Source organism: Bos indicus x Bos taurus, chromosome 26 (assembly GCF_003369695.1).
Source record: "Bos indicus x Bos taurus breed Angus x Brahman F1 hybrid chromosome 26, Bos_hybrid_MaternalHap_v2.0, whole genome shotgun sequence".
Taxonomy (NCBI): domain Eukaryota; kingdom Metazoa; phylum Chordata; class Mammalia; order Artiodactyla; family Bovidae; genus Bos; species Bos indicus x Bos taurus.
The window spans coordinates 42,678,803-42,694,946 of NC_040101.1; the positions used below are offsets into that span (position 1 = coordinate 42,678,803).

The window sequence follows — 16,144 nt, forward strand, 5'->3', positions numbered from 1 at the left end:
AGAGAGTTCCTATAGGATCTTGGATACCAGCCCAGAATGACACCAGCCCTGTGGCTCTCCAGCTTTCATCCCATAGCAGGGATAAGTTGGAGACGAAAGAAATTGTCCACAGGGCCCTTCTATTTATATCAACTAAGTTCTTATGCACACTAGGATTTCTAACTTTACAACTTTTTTCTTTTTTAACCCATAGAGCATTGAGATAGCACACAAAAATATGAAACCAGGCAAAATCTTTATCAATAAAGGGACTGTGGATGGTGCACAGATCAACCGAAGTCCTACTTCTTACCTTTGGAATCCACAGTCAGAGAGAGCAAGGTGAGGGGTCCACTTATCGGAATGAAATGCATGTGCTTTCCTTTAGGAACTATTAACAAAATCTAAGAACAGTGTTGTTAGTTGATGGATATGGTGAGAGCCTGAAAGAGTATTAAAGCTGAAATAATTTAAAAGCATGTCTATAATCTAAGACAACCAGAAATGAGACTGTAGAAGCATAGAAAAACCTGTGTACGCATCTTCCCACTTTGCTGGCTGTGGGAATTGGATGTGAATGTTTGAAGGACTCTAGGCTTTCAAATCAGGTGCACCTGTGGTCTTGTCTTTATCACTTTGTAGGTGTGTGACCTTTATTGATTTACTTAAACCTTAATTTCTTGGCTCTCAGCTTCTCCATCTATAAAATATAAAAATATGCATAACATATTTGTTCAATTAATGAATAGCTCTTTTTATTACATTATTCAGAAGAAATCATTTTAGTCCAGGGGAATGTAGGAAGATAGATAAGGTAAAAAAATAAAGAAGTTGGCATGAAGAGCAAGCCATGAAACTGGCATAATTGAATGGGACAACTTAAGAAAGGCCATTATTTAAAATTTTTTTAATGTGATAAACTGGGTTTTTGACAGAAGAGAAGTACTTGGTTACTATGGCAGAATAAGATAATATCTCAGTCCAACCTGATATTTTACATTTGTCTACATATTTTTTGATAGATTTCAAAGTTGATTTTTAGAAAATATACTCTGATTTCCCTTCAAAAGACATAAAAGAACACTTGAAGTTGTAGGTCAGGCATGCTTTTGATTTTGCACATTCCCTGCTATTTTTAAGAGATTTCAATAAAATTTTACATGAATAGAAATTTCAAAAACTAATCCTTTCCATGAGAAATAATATATGTCCTATAATATTTCAAAAATGTATATTTCATCTCCAGTTAGCTGACCTATGCCCCTAACTTTGGTCACATTTGCAAACATTTCTTTAGCTAAGAAATAAGACCCTGGATACAGTTCATAGGATTACAGGTGTCAGGGAACCTTGCTTACTGAGAGTCATTTTGTTTTCTGTGTCAGCTTCTGCTTCGTCATACACAAGGGCCAGGCTCTAGCCTAGAACTCACTAAGTTTGTTTATTTTGCTGACTAGGTATTCTTCAAATACAGACAAGGAAATGGTGCTCCTGAAAATGGTAGATCTGAATGGAGAAGAGCTGGGTCTTATCAGGTACTGTTTACTTTTTTTAAAAAAAAATTCTGTTTGGATAAATTTCTTTGTATTACAGAGAGGGGAAAAGGAGACCAGAATATTGGCAGCAGAGGCTAAGAATTGGCTGAGTGTTTGAGTTGGAGCTGGGATCCAGCCATGGGCCCTCGGGTATGGTTCTCAGCATCCTAGGTCTAATAAAAGGATTATATGAATGAAGGATCTGAGTGAAGGAGTTAAGCACAGTGTCTGACATATGATAGACTCATAAATCTAAATGCTAGGGGTTATTACTGTATCAAGATCTCATGTGGAGGTTATTATTACTTTATCAAGAGAATCATAGATAGAGGACAGTGATCTCTTGGAAATGAGAAAACAATCTGACCAACCAGGCAAGTGACTATGAGTTTGAGGTTATTGACCTTTGTTTTTCTAAAAGGAATGTGTGTGTGTGTGTGTGTGTGTGTGTTAGTTGCTTAGTCGTGTCCGACTCTTTGCAACCCCATAGACGGCAGCCCACCAGGCCTCTCTATCCATGGGATTCTCCAGGCAAGAACACTGGAGTGGGTTCACATTTCCTTCTCCAAAAGGAACTACAGCAAGAAAGAAAGTGAAGTTGTTCAGTTGTGTCCGACTCTTTGCGACCCCATGGACTGCAGCCCACCAGGCTCCTCCATCCATGGAGTTTTCCAGGCAAGAGTACTGTGGTGGGTTGCCATTTCCTTCTCCGTCTAAAAGGAATAAGTTAAGTCTAATGCGGTACAATGCCAATTAGTGATGAAAGCAGAACCGAGACCACCCGATGGAAGCAGATGAGGTAAAATTACAGCTTGGCAGAGACTTTAGGCTCCATTTTATATGTAAGAAAAGACATGGATTTTGTTTTCTTTGACAATAAGTCATTTGTATTCCTATGTGATTTGGGTTGCTCTGATTGAACTGGCTAAGGAGTTGCCTGGGTAGGAAACAGTCCCAGACACTTTGTCCAGTGGACTTCCAGATTGATGCACGAATGTCCTAAGGAGGTGGATGATAACACATGGGTGCCAGGGTCAAATGGCTTGGGTTCATTCTGGACTCTCATTCTTGGCAGCTGTGTGACTTTGGTCAAGTTTCTTAACTTCTCTGTGTCTGTTTTCTTACTCTAAAATTGAGGGATAAAATGAGTCCTTAGATATTGATACTAACTTTGTAAAGGAACTAGGGATCTATCAGGGAGGATTATAAACTATCTAGGTGAAAGTTTCTATGTGAGTAAAATTAAGTAACTTGAAAGAAATAAGAGGTGAAGAGAAACATTAAAGATTATGATTAATCAGTTCAGATACTAGGGGTGGCCCTAACTGCATGGAGAACACACAGTGGCAAGGAGTTCATGTTTCCGTCTTAGACACAGGTTTTCAGATTTGAATTCAGGCCCCAGCCCTGCCACTTACTAACCCTGTGTCTTGAGGAAAGTAATTTATCTACTTATACGTCAAACTATCCTGTTTGAAAATGAGACTAGTAATAGTACCTCTTAGGATTATTTGAAGATTAAATGAGATAAAGCATGCAAAACTCTAGTTCTGTGCCTGACATAGAAAGAATTTAATAATTTTAACTGAAAGGTAAGAAGTAAATAACACAGTACCTCTTCTGAAAATTCCATTACTGGAATATTGGTGTGCTTGAACTTCTTAGCATTGGAGTTAGTTCTTTGGGGTTAAAGTGAGGTCATTAAAAATTCCCTGATAAAATAAACATTATTATGTGGGTTGATGTAATACAATTCATTCTTTGAGTACAGTTAATTCATCTATTGATTAGTTGCCACCTAGCTTTTAACGCAGTAGTCTTCGTAAATATCAGACATGCAATTATGTTCTTGAGGTATATTGTTATGAATCAAACATAGACCCTATCTTCAAGAGTCTTACAGGCTAGTGGGATGGTTAGGGCTGGAGAAAGAGACAGAGACAGGCAGACAAGTAATCATAATATAAATCAGACGGTTGTCAGTGCTATCACTTGGGAATTTAGAGGTACTGAGCTCTACCTGGGAGCGTAGTGGAAGGCTTCAAAGAGGAAATGACATTTGAACTGGACTTGAAGGAGCCATGGGATTTCTCAGGGGGCCATGAGAAAACTACATTATGAGGCCAGAGTATAGGCTTAGGTTAGGGAGTAGGTGAGAGATGAATCTGGAAAGGTAAGCTACCTCTCGATTTTTGAGCACCTTTTGGGGAATTTGGTTAGGAGACAGTCAGGATAAGAACACGTATGTATGACTGGTGCTGCTAAGCCGCTTCAGTCGTGTCCGACTCTGTGCGACCCCAGAGACGGCAGCCCACCAGGCTCCCCCGTCCCTGGGATTCTCCAGGCAAGAACACTGGAGTGGGTTGCCATTTCCTTCTCCAGTGCATGAAAGTGAAAAGTGAAAGTGAAATCGCTCAGTCGTGTCCGACTCTTAACGACCCAATGGACTGTAGCCTACCAGGCTCCTCCGTCCATGGGATTTGCCAGGCAAGAGTACTGGAGTCGGGTGCCATCACCTTCTCCAGTATGTATGACTAGTTAGATGGAAAATCCCCAAATTTGTTAGAAAAAGATGTCTTTTCCCTTATAGTTTCTACCTAATTCTTGGCTGAATGACTGAGATCACTCACGATTCCCTTTTACTAGTTTCTGAGTCATTGAACGATGCCAAGAGAACACTTAGTGATATTTTGGGGGCCAGGTGTTCTTTGCTTCCTTGCATGTAACGATATAATATATCTGGAAGTCCCAGGGTCAACTGTCAAGGTTATAATGATGCTTCTCCATCTGCTGTGCTTAACAGCCTGCAATAACTTTCTATTGTTTCTATAGCTCCCGTATGTTATCCTTGATGTAATTGCCCTTGCAATTGCCTCTTGTTGCATAGGGATAATTACTCTGAATACATTAAAAATGATCCAAAACATAAAGTCAAATTTGGGCTGCTAAGTAACTCAGCCACCATATGTAGGTACCTGCTGTGAGATAGAATCAATCCCAAGGTATGAGGAGTTTGGAAGCACAGCATCTCAGATTTACAGAGTATAAAGTCACCAAGTTTAAATTTCAGCTGAGGCCTACCGAAGTGATGCAACCTGCCCAGTGTCATGGCCAAGACTATTCACTATGAAAACCACGTTGAAGCTCATCATTTACTCTTTGCTACTCTCATTTTTATTTTCATTTCTTCACTTAAAAGTCTGCACCACTCACCTGCTGTATGCCAGGCAGTGCTTTCCAGTCCTTGAAATGATTCATTTCTAGTAAAAGGTCCTCAAGTCAGAAGTCAAATACCTTTGTCTGCGCTTCTTGAGCAAATCCTTTAAAATCTGAGACTCCACTTGTACATTTCTCAAATGTAGATGTATAATATGATAACATTCCTTCACATACAGATTGTTATGCATTCATTTATTTATTAAATATTGTAGAATACATGTGTTATGAACTGAACTAATACTATAGAATACACTAATGAGAAAAAAATCGATGTCCTAGGTATTGTTCCTTATAGAACTTATAGTCTATTGGTGGAGACAAAGGTGATCAAATAGTCATACAAACCGATGTATAATTATAACTGCATTAAGTGCTAAAAAAGGAAGGTATGCAGAGCTGTAAAGGAACTTGACTTGATCAGGGAAGTTGGGAAAGGCATCCCTGATGGCTCAGTGGGTGAAGAATCCAGCTGCAATGCAGGAGATACAGGAGACACGGGTTCTATCCCTGGGTCAGGAGATCCCCTGGAAGAGGAAATGGCAACACACTCCAGTGTTCTTACCTGGAAAATCCCAATGGACAGAGGAGCCTGGCAGGTTATTGTCCAAAGGGTTGCAAAGAGTCAGACATGACTGAGTACACATGCAGACGTCAGTTGTCCCCAAGGATAAGACAGTGGAACTGAAAACCAAGGCAGGTTGAGAATTAACCAGCAAAATGTGGGGGTGGAGAAGAGCATTTAACCCAGAAAAATATGTGCAAAAGTCATGTAGCCTGTTTGAGGAGTTGATAGAAGGTCTATGTGGCCGAAGTACAGAGGACAGTGAGGTAGGGTGTTGCGAATTAAAAGTTAGAGGCAGAGGTTGCTGCTGCTGCTAAGTCACTTCAGTCATGTCCGACTCTGTGTGACCCCATAGACGGCAGCCCGCCAGGCTCCGCTGTCCCTGGGATTCTCCAGGCAAGAACACTGGAGTAGGTTGCCATTTCCTTCTCCAATGCAGGAAAGTGAAAAGTGAAAATGAAGTTGCTCAGTCGTGTCCGACTCTTCGTGACCCCATGGACTGCAGCCTACCATGCTTCCCCCCCCCCCATGGGTGGTTAGCCTGAATTAAAATAAATACTCTTATCGGCCACTTCTTGCTTTACTACCGTTGCTTGTTTAATCAAACTATTTGGGTTGCAAGAATTTTGATTGCAGTAACTTAATGAACTTAATGGAATCACCCAAACCAAATATCTCTCCATTGACATTACTGGGAGTTTTTGTTTTTGTTTTTTTTCCATCCAGGACTTTTAAAGAACACAAAATGAGTGAGAATGGACATCTCTTCTTTGGAGTAGAGGTGGTCAATTCTCCAGGATACTGGCCACAGAGTTTACCTGTGACTTCAGAAGCTGTTCTCTGGCTATGGCTCATTGTCCTTCTTTAATTTGAGCAATCTGGTCTGTAGTCATGGCATCTGCTTGTTTTGCATTCAAGCTGTCTTTTGCATAAAATTCTGGGCCTAATAGCCCTTCCAATATAGCACAATGAAACATTCTTTGCTTTCCTTTTCCCAACTGTCTGTAATGGGGTGGGGCAAGGAGGAACATAAGACAGGTGAAAAAGAGATGTGTTGATTAGGTGTGTGTTAAGAGACGAATTAACTAATGCCAGGTGATGCCATAGACCTTGAAATTACAGTGGCTTAACACATGACAGATTTTAATGTACACATTTGCCATTCATGCAAAATGTCATAAAATTTGGGTGGTCTTCTGCTCATATGTTACTAGCAAGATTCACATGCTCCACCCTACCAGTGGAGTTGAGAACTAGAGGGCACACTGGTATTTTGTAAGCTCTCAAGTCCCTGTCATAAGAGGAAAGGGTTTCTTCATTTAATTATTTAAAGCTTATATTATATGGGGTGATAAACATGTGTTGAATACACACAGGCACATGCATCATATATTTTAATATTGTATTTATCTTATTAACTATACATATATGTACACATAGCTTTGTATAATTTTTTTCCTTTCAATCATCATCTTTACTGCAGCAGCAGCAGTGTCAAAATCAACATAGCATCATCACAGTGAAGATTTATTCCATTCTTAGCATAGACCAGTCTGTGTGCTAAACACTTCAGATACATTTGTTCTCTTAATCGTCAAATGCCATGTAGTGGATACTACCTATCATGTTACAGATATGAACACTGAGTTTCAAATAGGTTAGGTATAATAACTTATGTCCAATGCCAGAGCTCTAAGCCACTAAAATGTATGGTCTCTGTATTAGTTTCTTAGGGTTTCCATAACAAATCACTAGAGACCTGCTGGTTTAAAACAGCAGAAATTTTTTCTGTCGCAGATCAAGAAGTGCCAGAAGTCTAAAGTCACGGTCTTGGAAGTGTCGGGTTAGTTTATTTCTCTCCCTCAGTTCTTGTCTCATTCCTACAAAGATGTGGAGCGATGGACGAAAGAGTTTAAAACAACAGACAAATTACAGTGCAGGCAGACAGATCTTTTATTGAACAGACATAGGAATTGTAGCAATCCCTCTCGACTTCCCCTTTTTACACTTCCCATCTCTTCCTCCTTTTGGTGGTGCCCTGTGGACTGCAGCCATGAAATTAAAAGATGCTTACTCCTTGGCAGGAAAGTTATGACCAACCTAGATAACATATTCAAAAGCAGAGACATTACTTGGCCAACAAAGGTCCGTCTAGTCAAAGCTATGGTTTTTCCTGTGGTCATGTACGGATGTGAGAGTTGGACTGTGAAGAAGGCTGAATGCCAAAGAATTGATGCTTTTGAACTGTGGTGTTGGAGAAGACTCTTGAGAGTCCCTTGGACTGCAAGGAGATCCAACCAGTCCATTCTAAAGGAGATCAGCCCTGGGATTTCTTTGGAAGGAATGATGCTGAGGCTGAAACTCCAGTACTTTGGCTACCTCATGTGAAGAGTTGACTCATTGGAAAAGACTCTGATTCTGGGAGGGATTGGGGCTAGGAGGAAAAGGGGACGACAGAGGATGAGATGGCTGGATGGCATCACTGACTCGATGGACGTGAGTCTGAGTGAACTCTGGAAGTTGGTGATGTACAGGGAGGCCTGGCGTGCTGCAATTCATGGGATCACAAAGAGTCAGACACGACTGAGCGACTGAACTGAACTGAACTGTGCAAAATAGGGCTTGTATCCACCACCAATAAGGAAAGGAAATGCAAATGGGCATATACTCAAGGCTGATTGACAGTTGCAACTTATGTAACACCAGGCTTTGTTGCACATGTCTTCCCATAATTCGGTCTGTTATAATCAGACATATACATATGTAGAATATTTATGAATCCTTAATGGGCTCCTAGATGTCTAAGGTTACTTGAGGAAGCCCCCGAGGTTAGTTTGTATCCACTGTGTGCAGAGAGCACCTGCGTAGAAGTTGGAAAAGTCTCTGTGGTTATTTTTGTAGTATATCTGTGAGCCCTCCTGGATGTGTCTGGGATGGGGTTTAGAGATCAACCTGCATCCTTTTTGTCTAGGACACTCCTGGCTGCTCATGCCTAACTTCCTACCTAACGGTAAGGTTGGTTATTTCTGGAGGCTCTGAGGGAGAATCACTTCCATGCCTTCCTCTTAGCTTCTGGTGACTGCCAGCAATCCTATCCTTGGCTTATAGATACATCACTCCAGTTTGTGCCTCCATCTTCACATTTCCTACCTCCTCATATCTGGGTGTCTCTCTGTTGCTTTCCTCTTGTTATGAGGGCACCAGTCATTGGACTTAAGACCCAACCAAGGATAGTATGATTTTACCTTGTTTACATCTGTAAAAATTCTGTTTCCAAATAAGATCCCATTATGAGGTTCTGCTAGGCATGAATTTTGGGGTGACACTTTTGAGTCCAGATGACACCACCCTTATGGCAGAAAGTGAAGAAGAACTAAAGAGCCTCTTGATGAAAGTGAAAGAGGAGAGTGAAAAAGTTGGCTTAAAGCTCAACATTCAGATAACTAAGATCATGGCGTCTGGTCCCATCACTTCATGGGAAATAGATGGGGAAACAGTGGCAACAGTGGCTGACTATTTTTTTGGGCTCCAAGATCACTGCAGATGGTGACTGTAGCCATGAAATTAAAAGATGCTTACTCCTTGAAAAGAAAGCTATGACCAACCTAGACAGCATATTAAAAAGCAGAGATATTACTTTGTTAACAAAGGTCCATCTAGTCAAGGCTATGGTTTTTCCAGTGGTCATGTATGGATGTGAGAGTTGGACTATAAAGAAAGCTGAGTGCTGAAGAATTGATGCTTTTGAACTGTGGTGTTGGAGAAGACTCTTGAGAGTCCCTTGGACTGCAAGGGGATCCAACCAGTCCATTCTGAAGGAGACCAGTCCTGGCTGTTCATTGGAAGTACTGATGTTGAAGCTGAAACTCCAATACTTTGGCCACCTGATGAGAAGAGCTGACTCATTTGAAAAGACCCTGATGCTGGGAAAGATTGAGGGCAGGAGGAGAAGGGGACAACAGAGGATGAGATGGTTGGATGGCATCACTGACTCAATGGACATGGGTTTGGGTGGACTCTGGGAGTTGGTGATGGACAGGGAGGCCTGGTGTGCTGTGGTTCATGGGTCTCAAAGAGCAGGACAGGACTGAGCGACTGAACTGAACAGTGTAGTATATTGTATTTGTCCAAAGATCTCCCATGTTGTCACACATTTCCATGACCACTGCCTTTGAATGGAGGTACAATGTTCTTGTTCTCCCCTTTGGTGGACACTTAGGTTGGCGATGGCCATACCTGGCGCATAGGACTTGCTGCATAGCACATAAAGATGCTGCATTCTCTGGGCTGATGGAGGTGTGCTTCAGTTGGGAGCTGAGTGGGAGCCAGATTTCAGCCTTCACTTACCCCTTTGCCAGTCACCTTTGTTCAGACCTTGGCTTCCATGTGAAGAGGGCAGCTCAGATCTGAGAGAACAGAACCTGCGATGGGTTATTACTGTTTCAGAATGTTTAAAGAGCTCATTTCTGCATTTGGCTTTTCACAACAGGAAATACACAATGTCCGAATTGAAAGAAACACTAGAAATACTTCAGTTACACAGGAAGAGAGAATAATTATTCTGTATTAATCTGCAGTTTATCGATTCACTGTGTATGTGTGTGTGCTCAGTTGTGTCTGATTCTTTGGGATACTATGGACTGTAGCCTGCCAGGCTTTTCAGTTCATGGAATTTTCCAGGCAAGAATACTGGAGGGGGTTGCCAGTTCCTTCTCCAGGGTACCTTCCTAACACAAGGATCAAACCCCTCTCTCCTGAGTCTCCTGCAATGGCAGGCAGATTCTTTACCATTGAGCATGATGGAAATTGATTTTTCAGAAGTTTTTTAGAAATTTGAACTAACTTTGCTACTTACAATGATTAGATCTCAAATCTCTTGACTTTTCTCAGTACCGGGATTGCATCATGGTGAATCAAGTAGAGTCTTGCTCTAGCTGTGACATTATTTTAAAGTCATTGTTTCGAAATGCTTATTATCAAGGACATCAACATCTTTTTATGGCTGTATTCTCACTTCTTTTGAAACTACCTAAACCTTTCTTCCTCTCTTTTGAACTTTACTTAGATGAATATTTTTTGACCAGATAAAATAAATGGTAAGTGTTTTTAAAATTAAAATGACCACTTTTCTGCATATCTTTATAAATATTCATCTCTTACCAAAGTACTTTGTTTGCTTTAACAAGCCTGATATTTTTATAGCATATATTTTAAAGGGCAGAGGAGGAAAGATACAGCATCTTCCTATTCTGAAATGCAAATAACTTTTCTGATTACTATTTTTTTCAGTTTGGTAGAGAAAAGTTCAATCAATTTTCTGAGGCCTAAAGTAAATGAAAATTAATAATTCAAGTTTATAGTCTAATTAGTAGGCCAAAATTTTTTGCTTTTGCTTTCTCCCCAGATATTATGGTTCCTTGATGGCAGATATTATATTATGGTTCCTTGATGGCAGAGAACATACCTGACTCTAGTGTTGAGGTTTAACATAATGCCAACCACATTATGCATTCATTTTGATTGAATGAAAAGATCAACTGCCCTCTCTCCTTCCCCTCATCCTTTCTACCCTGGTCCCCCTGACCATCCAGTCTCTGAACACACTGCATCTTTTCCTTCCTATCTCCATACTTTTGTTGCAGATGACTTTTCTCTAGTCATTCCCCTGCCAAGTTCCTACTCATCTTTTAAGTGCCAGCTCAGATGTCACATTTTTCAAGGGTGAAGCATTTTTCAAAGGTGAGGTGATGCTTCATTCATCTCTATGTTCCTGGTGTCTGGCACAGAGCCAGAGTTAACTACATGTATATTGAACGAGCTATTGAATGTTCAGTTTTGTGCACCATATGACTTGGGTAAAAATATTTTAAAAGCTTTTTGTGAAGAAAAATCAAAAGATTTTTTAAAAATCCTAAATTAGCTTGAAAAGTTATGAATTGGAATCTCTCTTTTCTTGAGTATTCCTGATAGTCTGCTATACAGCCTTCTATCCTGTACACACCTTTTTCACCTGGGTGGAGGTTTGATCTTATGAAAGCCACTGGACAAGGTGTCACAAGGCCCAAGCTTTAGCCTTGGTCCTCTATGACAAGTGGGCCACCATATTGCTTCTTTGAGATACCTTGTACCATGCAGGTAATAAGAGCCTACCTCTCAGGGTTGCTGTGAAGTTAAAATGAGGTAATAGATGTGAAATTAACTTGTAAACTCTATAGCTTTACAATTAAACAAGGTATTACCATGCATAAGGGTATACTGAATTAGGCATAGCATCCTCTTTCATACCCCTGTGCATTTATTCTGCTGTTCTTTCTCCCTGGAATGCCTTTAAGAATTAATTGCTAGTCATCTGTGGTCCCCAAACACTTTATGACTCCTTATTTATAGCATTTGTCACACTGTATCAAGGCCATTTGTTTACATCTTTGTCCTCTGCAAGATTCTAGAGTAAACTGATTGATTCAGTGCTTGGTACACTGCAGACTCTTGGTAAATGTCTATTGAATTGGATAGGATTGATTCAAATAATTATTATGTATGTACCTGCCTGAAGGACAAAGTCTATGTTGATACATTTCTGTAGGTATATTGTCGGGTAACTACCCAGTATTGGCTCTTGTTAAAAGCTTACAATAGAAGAAGACAGTAATGGAATATTTGTAATAATAATTTTGTATTCTTAATTTAAGTGATCAGACTTCTTGAGTATATTATTTGTAATTTAAGTTCATTAACAATGAAAGAATACCTATTGTCAATAGCACTTTTTTTCCCCTTCTGGTGGAAACTTAAGCTCCCAGATATCATTTGTGACTCCATTTATTTGGTTCTCACCATTAACTTGGGTCTTCTTGTTCTTTTACAGCTGGTTTGCCATCCACCCAGTCAGCATGAAAAACACCAATCATCTTGTAAATAGTGACAACGTAGGTTATGCATCTTACCTTTTTGAGCAAGAGAAGAACAAAGGTTATCTACCTGGAGAGGTGAGAATTTATGTCACTGAAAGCTTCATCTTAATTACTGAGTATCATCATTCATGCAGTGTTCAGAATAGCTGATTCAGATCTTCAGAGGAAAGTGTCATCATGGATATCACATACTGAGAATTCTCCATCCTCTCTTATCAGGAAAGACAAAATTTAAATGATTATTGACTTTGTGTCAAATACTACTTATATTGATGACTTCATAAAGTTTCAGTTAGTTGGATTAGGAAGAACAAATTAAAGATTTTTGCAACATATAATAGTTTTTGATCAACTTGGATATGAGATATGAGAAACTGTTGATGTTTACTTTTGTTTTCAAAAATATAAAATTATTAAGCACCTTCTTAATGCTGTAGGAATCCAAATGAGGGCAGGGAATGAGTTCTCTTCTCTGGTCCAGCCTTCCCTCTTAAGTTCCTTTGAAAGACTTTGTTCTACTTTCCTGCTGCTGCTGCTGCTGCTGCTGCTAAGTCACTTCAGTCGTGTCCGACTCTGTGCGACCCCATCGACGGCAGCCCACCAGGCTCCGCCGTCCCTGGGATTCTCCAGGCAAGAACACTGGAGTGGGTTGCCATTTCCTTCTCCAATGCATGAAAGTGAAAGTGAAGTCGCTCAGTCCTGTCTGACTCTTAGTGACCCCGTGGACTGCAGCCTACCAGGCTCCTCCATCCATGGGATTTTCCGGTCAACAGTACTGGAGTGGGGTGTCATTGCCTTTTCCGTACTTTCCTGCAATATGGCCTAAGTCAGAGACAATCCTAATCCATTAGACTGGTATTTGAAATGCAGTGAGTGATGGGATCAGAGCTGGGGGGGTCCCAGAATCTAGTCCGTGTACTTCAGGAAGCTTGTCGGCTCTGTGTAGATTGTGGACTGCTGATAGGTAAGTGGTGAGGAAGGACCCTGCTCTGCTTAACCACAGCATCCAAACCCGAAATGCAGGAGGATATATGACGAGATGAGAACCCCAGGCCCTAGACTAGACTAAGTGTTCTGTTGTAACAATACTAGCCCCGTGAACATTTGGCTTGACTTTTTAGCTCCTTTATTGACAATCTTCTATTTGATTTTTCATTTTAGCCTGTTTTTTAGGAAAAAGGAAGTAATTTCCCATTATTTTTTTTAGTATAAGAAATGACACATAGTCTCCTATGCTTGATTATCTCTTTCCTTAAGTAAATTTAAGACACTTAAGGTGAAATGGTAGACCAGTTAGGTTGAGATTAAGGTCTTACCCTACTGAAAAAAGATTATATGTAGTTATTTCTGGTTGAAGAGATAGAGAAAAGATATGTGGAGGGCAAGTCTGGATGGTGGATGCTAATATTTAGGTTCAGTTGTACAGCAGAAATATCCAGATTGACTCTTTACTTTTTAAGCCAATAGGCTATTTATTTTTAAAGGAAAAATGGGTCTCTGAGTTCCAAGTACAACGCCAAACATGAGATTATGGGTCGGCATTTTATAACTTGTTGCACAATGTCGGCATTTTATAACTTGTTGCACATTGTATTTCTTGTCAAAATGTTGCTGTTTGAGACACAAATTTGAAACTCTCTTAAGATAGTTTCACTGATAATTGGAATATTGTGAGTAATAATATATATGTTGACTGCAATGTGAGTCTTTACAGAAACAAAAATCTTTCTCAGAATATTGTACCTGAGAAATATCCTCCTTTTATCCTGCGCAAATGATTTTGAATAGTTCACCAGAGTGGGTTGAATGTCTGCCTTTTTAATGGAACTCATTGCAGTAAATAAGAAAGTATACAAGGCAATTGGATGTTTCTTTTGGCAGGGACCATATGTAGCAGCTTTTGCTTCATCAAATCTGGGAGATGTTTCCCCCAATGTTCTTGGCCCGCAATGCACCAACACGGGAGAGTCTTGTGATAACGCCAATAGCTCTTGTCCCATTGGTGGGGTAGGTAATAATGACATTAAATCTTTGTTTTTGCATCTCACAGACATTTTATGTTTAAGTAATCACTGTTTATTTACAATTATGTTCTCCTCAAGTATACTCTGGCCTACTTACTGCTAGCATTTGCTCTTCTCAAAAGCACCCACTAAATTTTGATTGGATAAAATTATAGTTTTCCATTTGATGCTTATATTTTTTGAATGGTAAGACAATTTAGTAAATGTCACAGATTAAATATCCTTTCCTAAACTTGGACAGCTTGATACATTTTGCCTTGGCATTTCTGAAGTCACAATTTAGTACAAAAACTGCCTGCCTGAGACATTTCTCTCCGATTGTCACGTCTTTAGGGTTTTTCTAAAAATGTAACATCAAAATTCTTTTTCTTATAAATTACAAAACAGAAAAAAGTGTTGCTGTGAAAACTTGAGGCTTCACTTGTAGCTCAGTTGGTAAAGAATCTGCCTGCAACACAGGAGACCCAGTTTCAATTCCTGGATCAGGAAGATCTCCTGGAGAAGGAAATGGCAACCCACTCCAGCATTCTTGCCTAGAGAAGCCCATGAACAGAGGAGCCTGGCAGGCTACAGTCCATGAGGTTGCAAGAGTCGGATATGACTTAGCAACTACACCACCACCACCACAAAAACTCAAACCACACGGAAATCTTAAAGAGCAGTAAAAAGTGAAAGTCCCTGCTTACCTTCCTCCCCTCCACCTGCTCCTTTTCCCCCAAATTACCACTATCACACCTGTTCCTACATGTGTGCATCCATGAACAATATTTTATAACTTATTTATTGAGATTTTTTTTTGTTTTTGTCCAGAATTTGGGTTTTCTACCTAATTTGTCTTTTAAAAATCTCTTAATCACTCGAGATAGTTCTGTGTAGTAAGCTTTACACTCAACAAGTGAGGCTATACCACTGTTTATTTAACTGCTTCCCCTCATCTGCATTTAGATTTTCCACCTTTGACATGAGCAGCAGGGTCTAGTTTCTGGTTCTTATTCTTTGTGTTTACAGAATATTTCACCTGTTATTTTGCTTTTATCAAACACTATGTTTGGGCTATTTATTTTATCCCAGTCAAGTTCATCCACCCAATGAGAAATATATTTTTAACAATTATACTTTTCTCTTCTACTTTACTATTTTATATAGAAAGTCTTCCTATTGTAAAGCAATGATACCCCAATTTTTAAAAAAGTAAGAAAAAAGTCTTCCTACACCAGAAACTAATACAACATTTTTAATCAATTATAATTCAATGAAAAAAAGTCTTTGTTACCCTTCATTTACAAAATTTTTACACATTATTAATTCACATTAGAGTGGATGATTATTTGTTAAATTCCAAAATTCATACATGAAATGGTTAAATAAATTATGATACGTATTTGCAATAGAATATTATGCATCGATTTTATGTCTTATGTTGAAATAGATGAATTCTAGCAACGTTCATTGCTCTAATTCCAGAATGATTTTGTTTTTCATAATCTGTAAATTGGGAAAACATCTGGAAAGAGATGCTGGAATGTGGCTTTAAAAACAAATCTCTTTGCTGGGACTTCCCTAGTGGTGCAGTGGTTAAGACTCCGCTTCCTGTGCAGGGAACTTGGATCCAGTCCCTGGCTGGTTGGGGAACAAATGTCCGACAGGCCACACAGCCAAAAAGAAAGTCTGTTTGCACAGATTCGCTTTTTATTTTCCATCCCTTGAAAGAATCACTTATTTCACTAAGAACGTATCTCGCGTCATTTTGTTCCAGCCTAGCATGTGTGTGGCTATGGGACCTGGACAGGATATGTTTGAAAGTACACAAATCATAGGACGGATAATATATGACAAAGCAAAGGTAAGCTGTGGGCCCTGCTGCTTTTATCTTCATTCAAAACTATACCTTAAAATCCACTGACATTTTTCATT

General features: G+C 39.7%; 1 protein-coding gene across 1 annotated transcript in view; it reads left to right on the top strand.

Moving 5' to 3' along the window:
- Nucleotides 1-16,144, top strand: part of LOC113884567 (putative neutral ceramidase C) — a 65,471-nt gene that overhangs the window by 15,963 nt on the left and 33,364 nt on the right. The window contains exons 6-10 of the mRNA XM_027529214.1: nucleotides 194-321; nucleotides 1,437-1,514; nucleotides 12,161-12,281; nucleotides 14,088-14,213; nucleotides 15,987-16,073. Of these exons, the coding sequence (XP_027385015.1) occupies nucleotides 194-321; nucleotides 1,437-1,514; nucleotides 12,161-12,281; nucleotides 14,088-14,213; nucleotides 15,987-16,073 (540 nt within the window). The remainder of the gene's footprint in view (nucleotides 1-193; nucleotides 322-1,436; nucleotides 1,515-12,160; nucleotides 12,282-14,087; nucleotides 14,214-15,986; nucleotides 16,074-16,144) is intronic.